Source organism: Salmo trutta, chromosome 8 (genome assembly GCF_901001165.1).
Source record: "Salmo trutta chromosome 8, fSalTru1.1, whole genome shotgun sequence".
Taxonomy (NCBI): Eukaryota; Metazoa; Chordata; class Actinopteri; order Salmoniformes; family Salmonidae; genus Salmo; species Salmo trutta.
Genome location: NC_042964.1, coordinates 50,663,279 through 50,677,844, shown reverse-complemented (window position 1 = coordinate 50,677,844; position 14,566 = coordinate 50,663,279). Strand labels below are relative to the sequence as shown.

Below are 14,566 nucleotides of genomic sequence, written 5' to 3'. Positions count from 1 at the left end.
TTTGCTCATGTGACACCAAATACCATTTATTAGGGCTTTACAAAGACTACAAAATCCCTCCAGATGATTTAAATCGCTGTCTCTGTCTATTTACACGATATGTTACATACAAATGTACAAAATATAAAACATTTATGGACAAATGTTTCAACAAAAAAAAGAAACTCTTCTCTCAAAGCAGTAAATGCAATGTTTTCAACTAAGATGTAATTGCAATTTTATGGCGTCACCGTGACATAATGGTACACTGTGTTGTGAAAACATTTGGTTAACTAGGCAACTGATGGTGTCCTAGGGGAGCAGGGAGGACTGACTAGATTTCTGCTGTGTTGGAGGGGAGCTATGTCTTACCGACAATCCGTGCATGAGTGTGTGTGTTTGTGCATGAGTGTGTGTGTGTGTGTGTGTGTGTGTGGGTGGGTAGGGGTGTCAGGCTAAGTTTAGATGCAGGCTGATGGCGTAGACCCACAATGATGCAAGCAAAAACAAAATAAAAAATACATTTGTCACAGCCAAGTGATGACAACAAGAGCTTGTCCTGAGGTTGTGACATTTTCTGCAGAAAATGGAATCTGATAGATTTAGTTCACCAGTAGCACCTGTTATTTGGAATTGTAAATAGCACAACAGTAGGCAAACGTACCTCAGAATGGGATGACAAAAAAAATCGGATTCTACTAAAACCGGTGAATATAAGACTGAATGAAAGTATATTCAGAAATGTTACAGTGTAATGCTTTGGGAAGTGAATAAATGTTACACTGTAACACTTTGTGAAGTGAATTTTTGCCTGTTGAATAGGGGGATGAGTCACCAAATACTAGTTCCAGAGAATACACAAAAGGGAAGGCTGTGACAATGACCAGATTTGCTTTTCTTGATCAATTGAATGGTTTGCTCCTCAAATCAGTGATTTAGTGAACATTAATATACGGCGTTATTTTTTTTTTTATATCATACTGTACATCGTATGCCTCCTGCATAGGCAAGACAACCAATCATCACAAGACATACACCTGTTTCTGACAGCTTGTTGGTTTTTGCATTTCTATTTTGTATTTTTTTGCAACGTACAATAATTCTCAGCGAGTTAAAGCGTAATATAACATCAACAGGGAAGAATGCATCTCTGATTCACTGTGCAATACTTTATTATTTACACCCCCACTTTAACTGTGCAAAACCAACCCACTCATTAATGGAGGAAGGACAATCAAAATCCAAAATGGCTTCTGTCCCTACCACACGCTGTTATGTAAAAGTAAAAGTCTCCTTCAAATGTTCCCCCCTAGAAAGCTTAAAACATGCTCCTTAGGCTATAAAATCAAAAGGGTCAGGTTGTGCTCATGACAGTTCAAGTGAACCCAGCTCAACTGGGTAAAAGCAACAACTAAAAAAATGCCCACCCCTTTGAACTTTTATACAATTGGTCAGTTCTACTTGCAAATACAGTATAACAGCCATTATGCTTGTACAATATTATTGTCAGAAACAAAAGTGGATGGTTTTGGGCAACATACTTTTTGACAGGATTTGTGAGATATTTTGGCCTAAAAGTAGTTATAAAACTCTCCTTTACTGTACTAAGATTAAAGCACCCACTGAGACGATATGGGACCACTTCATTTGAATGGTTGTGTGTCAGGAAGTGTGTGTTCCTGTCAATCTCCTATCCACTCAGGATGGTCAGCAGGGAGCCAAAGGCTGAAGTAATACACCCCCTGTCTCAGAGCTTTGCATTGAGAAAGCACCAATATCAGGCTTGTACTGTTCTTGACATGGCCCTTGGATTGAAGGAGCCATCAATCCCTTCAGCACCCATCTGTTGGTATAGTGCTGTCGATCTTTTAAGGAAAGGGCGAACAACTGGTCTGCTAGTGTGAAACCCTAAAAGGACTCTGTTTGTGGATGTGGACGGACACGTCGCAGTGCACTTGGCAGTAAATCAAACGGTAACATTGGCACTTGCCCATTGTTTCACAGTAGCAGTTGGTTGGACGACACACAATGCTCTTTTTGTGCTTGTTGGCGAGTGGTGTATGGAGGGTCTTGGCGTTGCCTGTAAACTAGGGACAGGTTTAAGCACGGGACCAGCACCATGTGGCTCGTCTGAGGTCAGGGTTTGACGGGAGGGATACGTGCCTTTTTTTGTTCAGCACCTTAGTAAACGAAACCAGAATTTGGCCCTTGTAAACATCCGTAGTTAATACAACAACTGTGAATCAACATAAATAAAACTATAATGTCAATTCCAGTTTTATGGTGTAGAACCACAGACATAATTGTCTCTCACTGTGTACGTGCAGCCTGCATTTTGGGATGCCACAACCAGTGGAGAAATGGAGGACTGTGTCTCAACCACCATACACAAAAATCTACTCCATTTTGTCAGAGGCCTTACTCCCCCCGACCCCGCTAACAGACATCTCCTGACTACACACATCTCTCTGTCTTATGTGTGGGGTGCCTGGAAGTGTTCGAGCCGCCACGTCTCGCTGACGCCACGCTGAAAAGCGCTCCGCTCCGTCACTCCATCTGAGGTCTCCTCTCCGAGCTCTTGTCTAGAGCGCCGACTCCAGCGATGAGTCCAGCTGGTCGTCATGGTGACTGGCGCTGTCGCTGTCGCAGCTCTGCGCGCTGGAGTAGTTGGCCGCCTCCTGCAGCCTCATTAGCATGTTCATCTGGAAAACACAGAAAACAAACAACCAATAAAAAGACTGGTAAACAAAAAGAGGTCCAACACCACATTGCTATTCAGAGTCCACTATCCCAACTACAAGGTCTTAGACTGGGTATTATCATTAAGGTGACATTGTAGTTGTCCTTTATCAGAGATGGACACCAGGGGGCCCATTGTAGTGGTCCTTTATCAGAGATGGACACCAGGGGGCCCGAGTGTCAGCTGCTTTTTCCACTTGCATCGCGCTTAATTGCACACATCTGGTTCCTCAGGTCTACATCAGACGTGGTTTGAAAAGAAAGATGAAAAACCAGCCGATCCTCAAGCCCCTGAGGAACGGAGTGGCCCGTTCCTACCATATATGGAAAGCACCTGGCACAGCGGTCTTCATTTTCCCTGTAATGGTCCTGGTGGGCCTATAGGCAGGCGAGCGGCCAGGGCTGGGCAGCTCTGTGCAGGCCTCCTCTGATGATTACACAGTAATGTGTTGAGGATTAAGTGGCCAGCAGAGAAAGCCCATTCCTATTCAACTCCCCAGGAATCGCCTGCCACACTGTTTATCACGCACAAAGTGGAATTAAAGTGTAGTCATCCGAATAACGAGCTGCTGACATTTCAGAGCTTAATTTGGTTGTGTGTGTGTGTATGGGGGACAAGGTCATCTGCTGTCACGTTTGTTATTGGTATCCTTGGAAACTAGCTACCACCTTTCCTCACTGATGTCTCTTTTTTTATTGTTTATTAATATTATATCAACCAACATGGTCTCTTTCATGTTACTTCACTTAGCTTCAGTGAACGTAAAACTCTCTTAGCAAACTCTTTTCATATGACTCTATTTTACATATCACTGTACAAATAAAACAGTCATTAAAATGAGCATTCAGAAATAGAACATGCCTGTGATTTCAGTCTTCATCATGTTTTACATATTTTTGATTTGACCTTTATTTAACTAGGCAAGTCAGTTGAGAACAATGGCAGCCTAGGAACAGTGAGTTAACTGCCTTGTTCAGGGACAGAACGACAGATTTTTACCTTGTCAGCTCGGGGATTCGATCTAGCAACCTTTCGGTTACTGGCCCAACTCTCTAACCACTAGGCTACCTGCTGCCCCGAATCATTGTGTTGTGCTGGCTCTCTAACCAATATGTCTATATTTTCTGGACCACTGAAGTGGTGCTTAGTCCTAGGACTGTAAAACTGAAGTGGTGCTTAGTCCTAGGACTGTAAAACTGAAGTGGTGCTTAGTCCTAGGACTGTAAAACTGAAGTGGTGCTTAGTCCTAGGACTGTAAAACTGAAGTGGTGCTTAGTCCTAGGACTGTAAAACTGAAGTGGTGCTTAGTCCTAGGACTGTAAAACTGAAGTGGTGCTTAGTCCTAGGACTGTAAAACTGAAGTGGTGCTTAGTCCTAGGACTGTAAAACTGAAGTGGTGCTTAGTCCTAGGACTGTAAAACTGAAGTGGTGCTTAGTCCTAGGACTGTAAAACTGAAGTGGTGCTTAGTCCTAGGACTGTAAAACTGAAGTGGTGCTTAGTCCTAGGACTGTAAAACTGAAGTGGTGCTTAGTCCTAGACTGTAAAACTGAAGTGGTGCTTAGTCCTAGGACTGTAAAACTGAAGTGGTGCTTAGTCCTAGGACTGTAAAACTGAAGTGGTGCTTAGTCCTAGGACTGTAAAACTGAAGTGGTGCTTAGTCCTAGGACTGTAAAACTGAAGTGGTGCTTAGTCCTAGGACTGTAAAACTGAAGTGGTGCTTAGTCCTAGGACTGTAAAACTGAAGTGGTGCTTAGTCCTAGGACTGTAAAACTGAAGTGGTGCTTAGTCCTAGGACTGTAAAACTGAAGTGGTGCTTAGTCCTAGGACTGTAAAACTGAAGTGGTGCTTAGTCCTAGGACTGTAAAACTGAAGTGGTGCTTAGTCCTAGGACTGTAAAACTGAAGTGGTGCTTAGTCCTAGGACTGTAAAACTGAAGTGGTGCTTAGTCCTAGGACTGTAAAACTGAAGTGGTGCTTAGTCCTAGGACTGTAAAACTGAAGTGGTGCTTAGTCCTAGGACTGTAAAACTGAAGTGGTGCTTAGTCCTAGGACTGTAAAACTGAAGTGGTGCTTAGTCCTAGGACTGTAAAACTGAAGTGGTGCTTAGTCCTAGGACTGTAAAACTGAAGTGGTGCTTAGTCCTAGGACTGTAAAACTGAAGTGGTGCTTAGTCCTAGGACTGTAAAACTGAAGTGGTGCTTAGTCCTAGGACTGTAAAACTGAAGTGGTGCTTAGTCCTAGGACTGTAAAACTGAAGTGGTGCTTAGTCCTAGGACTGTAAAACTGAAGTGGTGCTTAGTCCTAGGACTGTAAAACTGAAGTGGTGCTTAGTCCTAGGACTGTAAAACTGAAGTGGTGCTTAGTCCTAGGACTGTAAAACTGAAGTGGTGCTTAGTCCTAGGACTGTAAAACTGAAGTGGTGCTTAGTCCTAGGACTGTAAAACTGAAGTGGTGCTTAGTCCTAGGACTGTAAAACTGAAGTGGTGCTTAGTCCTAGGACTGTAAAACTGAAGTGGTGCTTAGTCCTAGGACTGTAAAACTGAAGTGGTGCTTAGTCCTAGGACTGTAAAACTGAAGTGGTGCTTAGTCCTAGGACTGTAAAACTGAAGTGGTGCTTAGTCCTAGGACTGTAAAACTGAAGTGGTGCTTAGTCCTAGGACTGTAAAACTGAAGTGGTGCTTAGTCCTAGGACTGTAAAACTGAAGTGGTGCTTAGTCCTAGGACTGTAAAACTGAAGTGGTGCTTAGTCCTAGGACTGTAAAACTGAAGTGGTGCTTAGTCCTAGGACTGTAAAACTGAAGTGGTGCTTAGTCCTAGGACTGTAAAACTGAAGTGGTGCTTAGTCCTAGGACTGTAAAACTGAAGTGGTGCTTAGTCCTAGGACTGTAAAACTGAAGTGGTGCTTAGTCCTAGGACTGTAAAACTGAAGTGGTGCTTAGTCCTAGGACTGTAAAACTGAAGTGGTGCTTAGTCCTAGGACTGTAAAACTGAAGTGGTGCTTAGTCCTAGGACTGTAAAACTGAAGTGGTGCTTAGTCCTAGGACTGTAAAACTGAAGTGGTGCTTAGTCCTAGGACTGTAAAACTGAAGTGGTGCTTAGTCCTAGGACTGTAAAACTGAAGTGGTGCTTAGTCCTAGGACTGTAAAACTGAAGTGGTGCTTAGTCCTAGGACTGTAAAACTGAAGTGGTGCTTAGTCCTAGGACTGTAAAACTGAAGTGGTGCTTAGTCCTAGGACTGTAAAACTGAAGTGGTGCTTAGTCCTAGGACTGTAAAACTGAAGTGGTGCTTAGTCCTAGGACTGTAAAACTGAAGTGGTGCTTAGTCCTAGGACTGTAAAACTGAAGTGGTGCTTAGTCCTAGGACTGTAAAACTGAAGTGGTGCTTAGTCCTAGGACTGTAAAACTGAAGTGGTGCTTAGTCCTAGGACTGTAAAACTGAAGTGGTGCTTAGTCCTAGGACTGTAAAACTGAAGTGGTGCTTAGTCCTAGGACTGTAAAACTGAAGTGGTGCTTAGTCCTAGGACTGTAAAACTGAAGTGGTGCTTAGTCCTAGGACTGTAAAACTGAAGTGGTGCTTAGTCCTAGGACTGTAAAACTGAAGTGGTGCTTAGTCCTAGGACTGTAAAACTGAAGTGGTGCTTAGTCCTAGGACTGTAAAACTGAAGTGGTGCTTAGTCCTAGGACTGTAAAACTGAAGTGGTGCTTAGTCCTAGGACTGTAAAACTGAAGTGGTGCTTAGTCCTAGGACTGTAAAACTGAAGTGGTGCTTAGTCCTAGGACTGTAAAACTGAAGTGGTGCTTAGTCCTAGGACTGTAAAACTGAAGTGGTGCTTAGTCCTAGGACTGTAAAACTGAAGTGGTGCTTAGTCCTAGGACTGTAAAACTGAAGTGGTGCTTAGTCCTAGGACTGTAAAACTGAAGTGGTGCTTAGTCCTAGGACTGTAAAACTGAAGTGGTGCTTAGTCCTAGGACTGTAAAACTGAAGTGGTGCTTAGTCCTAGGACTGTAAAACTGAAGTGGTGCTTAGTCCTAGGACTGTAAAACTGAAGTGGTGCTTAGTCCTAGGACTGTAAAACTGAAGTGGTGCTTAGTCCTAGGACTGTAAAACTGAAGTGGTGCTTAGTCCTAGGACTGTAAAACTGAAGTGCTGAAAGAAGGGTTCAGGGTGGAAACTTAATTCAATAATGTTCAACCATGCTCCAAAACATAATTGAAGGAAATTAAATGATTGGACAGGAAAAGGCATAACACTCGCTCACCATTAAAGATACGTAGTTTTATTAGACAAATTTAAAAGACTGACGTTTCGGCTTTCAATGGACTTCTTCAGAAATTAGAAATCCCTGTACTGGACCTTTTTTCAGCATTTCAGGGCTTTGTTTTCATTTCTCCTTACCAGTGGGTCTCCTTCCGTGTCACTCTGGGACACTTGTTTGGAGGAGGCGCCCTCTTTGGAGGAGCTGTAGCCGTCATAGCCCACATCCTCTGGCCGTAACTGGAGCAGGGCCTGGCTGTCATGCTGCAAGGAGGCAGATCTCCAGGGGTAGGTGTCCTTCACCCACTTGGACGGGTCCTCCCACGCCGCCCTCTTGCCGTACAGCTGTAATGGTGGCCACAAAACGAGAAATGAGATAAGCGAAAGGAGAAATCATAGATGCTGATGACAGGGGCAACTTCTCCCTAGACCGGTACCCCTCTACTTTGTATCCTTTGACCTCCGTCTGTACCCACCTGGAGCCCTTCTCTAACGGCTTCCAGCAGGTAAGGCACCAGGGAGTAGTTCCATAGGTCAGTGAACCACACCCGCGAGCCATCTGCATCCATGGGGCAGGACAGGAAGAGCCTGGGACCTGTAGGCAGAACACAACACATTCAGTGTGTTTTGTGGGGTCAGAGACAATTCATGCTTGATTGGAAAATGTGGTCGGAGGCGCAGTACGGATGGTGTGACGCAGAGGCTATATTGAGCTCTGTACCGCATCGCCATGCGCCTCTCAAATTTTGTAATAATCCGGAGGGCTCTGTATAGCTCCGCATTGACATGATTGGTTGACGGTAGGTGGGGGCTGCAGGTCCTGCATAAACACAAACTCACTTCCTAGACAACAGCTCTGTGCTGCTCAGCGAAGAGCAAGAAGTATGAATGTCCTGACTTCTGCAGAGGCCATATCACTGTAAATGCTGCACGGCCAAAGTGTGTGTGTGTGTGTGTGCGCATTGTCTAACCGATGGTGACGTCTGAGGAGCTGTGGGCCTCCAGAAAGCCGTTGAGGTGCTGCCACGTCTTGGGAATCCAGTCGATGACCTTGATGAGGTCATTGCTGCGCATGTTCCTGTTGATCTCCGTCTCGATCAGCTTCCTGCGCAGAAATCGGCCTAGGAAACCCTTGACCGGCTCTGTGTGGTTGGCACACAGCACCCACCTGGAGACGGGGGAAAAGGATGACGAGACAACATGTATGACATCACACTCTATGGAGCAGCTGTGATGGAATTGGAGGCTACACATGATGATTCCGGTAGACCTGAAATGATTGGATGTGGTGGTTATTCCAATCAGCCTATGGAAAGAAAAGATGAAGCATCAAGTTTCTTATACCCAGATCCAATTCTTTCAGATCAGTGACTTGAGAATGGCACTAGAGGTCGATTTGGAATTCAGCATTAGGGAAATTCCACGCAAGTTTGGCCCAAAGATAAGGGCCGTTTGGGGGATGGATGTTTGGCATGTATTTGAAATCTGTATCCCAAATAAAGCCCCATTGGTGATGACTGCTCTGTTGTCAGTTGTCATAATAAAGATGACTGCTTGTTCTGAGGCTTGCACTCTGGTTTGATCATTCCATATTGTAATTCTGTCTTTTATGAAATGCTGGGCTGTTTCCTGTACCTTCCATGGTGACAGTGTGATGAAAATGTTAATCAATGAATGTCAGTGTGATTTTGCATGCACCCAATGACAAATATATCTGTCGCCACATTAGTCATGTAATTATCTTCTCAAATATGTCACGTAAAAAATTACCAGGTGTGTAAGGCCTAAAATTATATCAGGTCAAATTAGCAAAGCTAATTAGTCAAGTTTAAGATGCACTATGCATAAATCACTCCGCCATTGCCTGTTTAGAAAAATTCTAATAGTTAACCTAATTTCAGTTTATGTTACAAAACCAGCAAGTCTAGTGTAGAGAATCATTGTATCATCTAAACCGTTGTAAAATATTTTCCATAACCAAAAATATTGTATTGTCAGCTGTTTGAAGCTGGTGTACAAAACCAAAGTTAAAGACGCAAAAACTAAACTTAACGGGAAGCATAGAAATAGCTCATATAGAACAGATCTACCGCTTCTTAGACTTACTTTCAATTAGAATGACAGATCTATAACAAATAGTTCTATGTGCATTTTGTTAGGTCGCCCAAAAAGTTACATATTGCAGCTTAATTACGGTGCCCCCCCCCACAATTTTTTCAATTATTATTCTACGTTCTAATCTGTAATATCTGAAGTTGACTGACTTCATGGTTTGAAAGACATCCACACAACTATTTTGAGGCAGTAGGCCTGGTGGTGGTATTATTGTTTCTACTAGTGGAAGTAGGAATGAAATGCTGATAAAATACTGTACATAATCAGAACATAACAGAACTGGAAGATGGCAGCTCCCTCATATTATAAATATTGGGTGGGAGATGTGTTGTGCTCTCTGAAAATATAAATAATTAAATTCAATACATGTAGGAACCCCAAACTGGTTTTTGAGGCTTGGGCTCCGTTCCGGTCTTACTTTAAACAGTCCATCCTCTGATGGAATTCATATTAAAACTAAAATAAGTCTGTATTTAACTCCCCTGTGAATTAAGGGTTGGATGAGCATTTCTTTGTGTTTTTTTGGGGGGGGGGGGGGCATTAAGGTTGATGATGTGCCTATTGATTCTTATTGAATGTGACCTGCGGATGCCTTGTTCATCTTGCCCTGTCAGAGACTAAACTGTGAGCTTGTTTCGCCCAGTTTTTTTGTTTGTTGTTTGTTTGTTCACGCTTACATAAAATTATTATATATTTTTTAAAGCATTGTAAACTTTATTTTTGGTCCAGTGGATGGTTGGGTGGTTGCATTTCTCCCCCCCCCCTATCCCTTGTCTGTTTACAGGAACAATGATGAGGTGTGTGCTCTGTCCCTGTACTACAGATTGCCCTTTAACCTTGGCAGCCTTCTGCCCAGTGTGTTTAACTTGTCCAAAGTACGGTATCTTTAAAGCTTTTCTTTTTTATTTGTATTTTTTCTAGTTGAGTATATTATTTATATTGTTTTGTGTTGTCTTGTGTGTAAAACTGAATAAACAGAGTTTTCAACCAAAAAAAGGCCCCAAAATAATGTTAGTTAGCAAAAATCTGCTTGAATACGTTGTCTGCACAGGAAAAACAATATATTCAAAGCAAAGAGCAAATGAAGCTTTTGAATCCTGGTTTGAGTGTTGGTGAAGGTACACATACCTGAAATTGTGGTGAAGCTCAAGGTTGGGAGAGGAAGACACTCCCTGGTTCATGGTTCCAATCACATACGGGCTGCAGACAAGACAGAAGAATTATACTGAGGACAGTGCAGTTACGTACCAGGGCGAGGCAATACGGATATTTACCTTTCCTTTCACAACACTGATTGTGCTTATCAGGGAACAGAAGGTAAACTATCTAGAATACAATACGAATTGCATTATCTTGTAATGAGTAAAGCTAGAAATGGTTGTTGTTACAGAATCCCAGTGTTCACATTAACTGTTGCATTTGAGCTAAACACAATCATCATCATCATCCCCACCACCATCATCACCACCACCACCACGACCATCTTGTAATGAGTAAAGCTGGAAATGGTTGTTGGTACAGAATCCCAGTGTTCACATTAACTCTAACTGTTGCATTTGAGTTAAACACAATAATCATCACCATCATCATCCCCACCATCATCACCACCACCACGACCATCTTGTAATGAGTAAAGCTGGAAATGGTTGTTGGTACAGAATCCCAGTGTTCACATTAACTCTAACTGTTGCATTTGAGTTTAACGCAATAATAATCATCATCCCCACCACCATCATCATCACTACCACCATCACCACCCCCATCACCCCCATCATCATCAACACCACCACCATCCTATAGCGGCTAGACTTGCTTCCTGTGCCGGTGGAGCTATACTCACCATTTGTGGTACTTGTAGTTGAGGAATCCGTTGAAGATGTCGCTGAGTGAGCCGATGTGGTGGAGGTTGTCCAGTATGACCACGGTGGGCAGCTCCGTCTCGCTCTCCTCAGAGTTGCACTGCTCTGCCAGGCTGGATAGGTACTGACGCAGGTCCTGCACAGAAACAACACAAAGTGAGCTTAATGAGGTGGCCATTATTCATAAAGTGAGTGTTACTTTGTCTTTGAAATAGGACCACTGTCCTTGATATACTGTACAGTGCCAAACGAGGCGATTTATAGACAAATATGTCGACTCCTTAGCGACTAGCTCCTTAATACTCTTGGCTGAGCGTTTTCTTACCTTGCTGGATTTCTGGTCCACGTTGAAGCTAGCCAAGTTGCTCTCCGTGACCTTTCGCTCAGACTTGGTGACAATGAACTCTGCCAGCTTGCTGGCCAGGAAGGACTTCCCGGTGCCGCTGGGGCCAGAGAGGATGATGCGGCGATGCTCCATGAGCAGGTTGAGGTATCTCTGGATGATGGGCTTGGGGATGAGGGTGTCAAATACCAGGCTGTCTATGCTGTTCTCCTTCACACCTACAGGAGGAGAGACGTGATTGTCTGATGATACTAGCTGCTAATAATACAGGATATTATCATGCTAACGGTATATAACGGTACATAGCCTCTCACAACCTGTGGTAGACTGAATACAATTCATGCCATTCTAAAACAAATGGAATGAATTGAGTTCATTCACTCAGGTAATAGCCCATAAAATATCATAATTAAATGCAGTGCGACTGTGCGATGGCTAATAAATTATGTTAACATAAAATAAATCATGAGAAATGGGAAGAGTTGATTATTGTTTATGGTGCAACTCTTTGGGACGTCAGGTGGCGTATGTGTCAAGCGTCTCAGAGTAGGAGCGCTGATTTAGGATCAGCAGAGTAACTATAATTCAGCTTCAATGACTGCAGAGTAACTATAATTCAGCTTCAATGACTGCAGAGTAACTATAATTCAGCTTCAATGACTGCAGAGTAACTATAATTCAGCTTCAATGACTGCAGAGTAACTATAATTCAGCTTCAATGACTGCAGAGTAACTATAATTCAGCTTCAATGACTGCAGAGTAACTATAATTCAGCTTTAATGACTGCAGAGTAACTATAATTCAGCTTCAATGACTGCAGAGTAACTATAATTCAGCTTCAATGACTGCAGAGTAACTATAATTCAGCTTTAATGACTGCAGAGTAACTATAATTGACTGTTGATGGGAGCTTGGACACTACACCTCCAGTGAAAACACAACTGTAATGCAGAGTGCTGACACAGGATTCAATCGCACCCAGTTCAGGCCTGGCCCACTACATTTTCCTGCTGATGGCCACTGTTGTGACTATGGGAGAGAAGCGGCCATTACGAACACAGGAATATAGCAGCCAGCGTGCGAGTGAAATAAAGGACGTGTTGTCTACTTTTTTTTTTTAGCTCTGGTGAATAAAAATGGAAGCTGAGGTTAGTCCATTTAAAACACCTCCTTTGCCCCTTCAGGAGCAGTACATTGACTGAAGTGTCCGAAGTGCTTTTCAAAGTGCATGAGGGTATTGTCATGTCAGGATTAAGAAGCTTTTGGACATTCTATTTAAACGTTCTGGGGTTCCATTTTGTCATGTTTGGAAACATGCCATCCTATAGGTAGGGCCGTGGGTTGTTCCTGGTCAGGTCTCATGGTCAAGACTCAAGGCCCTTCCTCTATATCTGTGCTATTTTGATTTAATAAACTTTATTATCCCACCAGAGGGAAATGTGTTTGGTCATGTCCTTAAAAGGATGTAGGACGTACAGTAATACATAAAACACACAACAATAGAAACAGTGAAATGCATCATGCCGTTAGTCTGGGCCATCCTAGTACCTTTGAGGTTGACGCTGATGATGTTGTTGTCCCCCACAAGGTAGCCACAGGGCAGCATTTCAGGCAGTTCAGAGGCGTGGGCCCGCACCACATCCCCCATCCTATAGCTGACTATACTGTCTGAGTTCAGCCCCAGACTGGTCAGTGGGTCCACCCGGAACACGTACTCCTGGAGGGGAAATGGCCACATAGAATTCTAAGATCAAGACACATTCTATCTAACATCTCAGTGTTTTTCCATATGTTTCCACAACAAAGAAATAGTCTGTCAATCATACAGATGAAGAACCATATATCATGAGCATTTTCTGACACAAAAAAATGGAGTGCTTCATATTTGGTTTTTGGTCTGTAGGGTTCAGTCAGTGACTGATCATATGGTGAGCAGGGGGAAGGAGGTTTTACCTTGAATAATCGTCTGATTACTCCATCTAGCACATCCCACTTGGTCTTTCCGCTCACGCCGATGGAACCAATGAGGTACTCCTGGCTTTGCATACCCTGAGTGTACGATAGGGAATTAGAAAATGTAGAATGTCAGAGACTTGAATGAAAATAAGTGGCAAAATTGTTGTACCGAACAGTGACTTGGACTGAAATAGGTGCCAGTGTTTATTTTGGTTGCCGGTACTGTTTATAAACCTCTTACGACACCAATCGCATAGGGGGCAGTATTGTCACTTTCGGATGAAATACGTACCCATATTAAACTGCCTCCTACTCAAACTCAGAAGCTAGGATATGCATATTAGTAGATTTGGATAGAAAACACTCTGAAGTTTCTAAAACTATTTGAATGATGTCTGTGAGTATAACAGAACTCATATGGCAGGCAAAAACCTGAGAGAAATACTACCAGGAAGTGGAAATCTGATGCGTGGAATCTTTCCAAGTCATTGCCTATCGAACACACAGTGACTAAGGATTCATTTTGCACTTCCTAAGGCTTCCACTAGATGTCAACAGTCTTTAGGAAGTTGTTTGAGGCTTCTATGATGAACAGAGAGCGAACAAGAAGGCTGGGAAGTTGGTGACTCAGGGAAGGACATCAGTTTCATTGGCGCACGTTCACGTGAGAGGTAGCTGTGTTCCAAAATGTTTTTCAAGACAATGGTATCGTCCGGTTGGATTATTATTGAAGTTCTAAGTGATAAAGGCCCTAAAGATTGATGCTATACAACGTTTGACATGTTTGAACGAACGTAAATATAACTTTTTTACTTTTCGTCGTGACATTTTCCGCGCGCTTCCTACATTTGGAGTAGCTAACTGAACGCGCTAACAACAAGGAGCTATTTGGACATACATTATGGAGTTTATCGAACAAAACAACATTTATTGTGGACCTGGGATACCTGGAAGTGCCTTCTGATGAAGATCATCAAAGGTAAGTGAATATTTCTAATACTATTTATTAATTTAGATGACTCCAAAATGGCGGCTATCTGTATTGCCTAGTGTATTTTTCTGAGCGCAGTACTCAGATTATTGCAAAGTGTGCTTTCCTCGTGAAGCTTTTTTGAAATCTTTCACAGCGTTTGCATAAAGGAGATGTTCATCTATAATTCTTTGAATGACAGTTGAATTTTTTATCAACGTTTATGATGAGCATTTTTGTAAATTGTTGCGCTGATTCACCGGCAATATTTGAGGGAAAATATTTTCTGAACGTCACGCTCCAATGTAAAATGCTGTTTTTAGATATAAATATGAACGGTATCGAACA

General features: G+C 42.8%; 1 protein-coding gene across 9 annotated transcripts in view; it reads right to left on the bottom strand.

Moving 5' to 3' along the window:
- The window catches only part of LOC115199164 (neuron navigator 3), a 389,962-nt gene continuing 375,396 nt past the window's right edge, over positions 1–14,566 (bottom strand). For all 9 annotated transcript variants that reach the window (XM_029761788.1, XM_029761784.1, XM_029761785.1 and 6 more), the window contains 9 exons: positions 13,246–13,341; positions 12,841–13,009; positions 11,274–11,509; positions 10,930–11,084; positions 10,218–10,289; positions 7,946–8,142; positions 7,451–7,569; positions 7,116–7,319; positions 1–2,681 (listed from right to left, as the gene is read on the bottom strand). In XM_029761788.1, the coding sequence (XP_029617648.1) occupies positions 2,562–2,681; positions 7,116–7,319; positions 7,451–7,569; positions 7,946–8,142; positions 10,218–10,289; positions 10,930–11,084; positions 11,274–11,509; positions 12,841–13,009; positions 13,246–13,341 (1,368 nt within the window). In that variant the 3' untranslated portion in view covers positions 1–2,561. The remainder of the gene's footprint in view (positions 2,682–7,115; positions 7,320–7,450; positions 7,570–7,945; positions 8,143–10,217; positions 10,290–10,929; positions 11,085–11,273; positions 11,510–12,840; positions 13,010–13,245; positions 13,342–14,566) is intronic.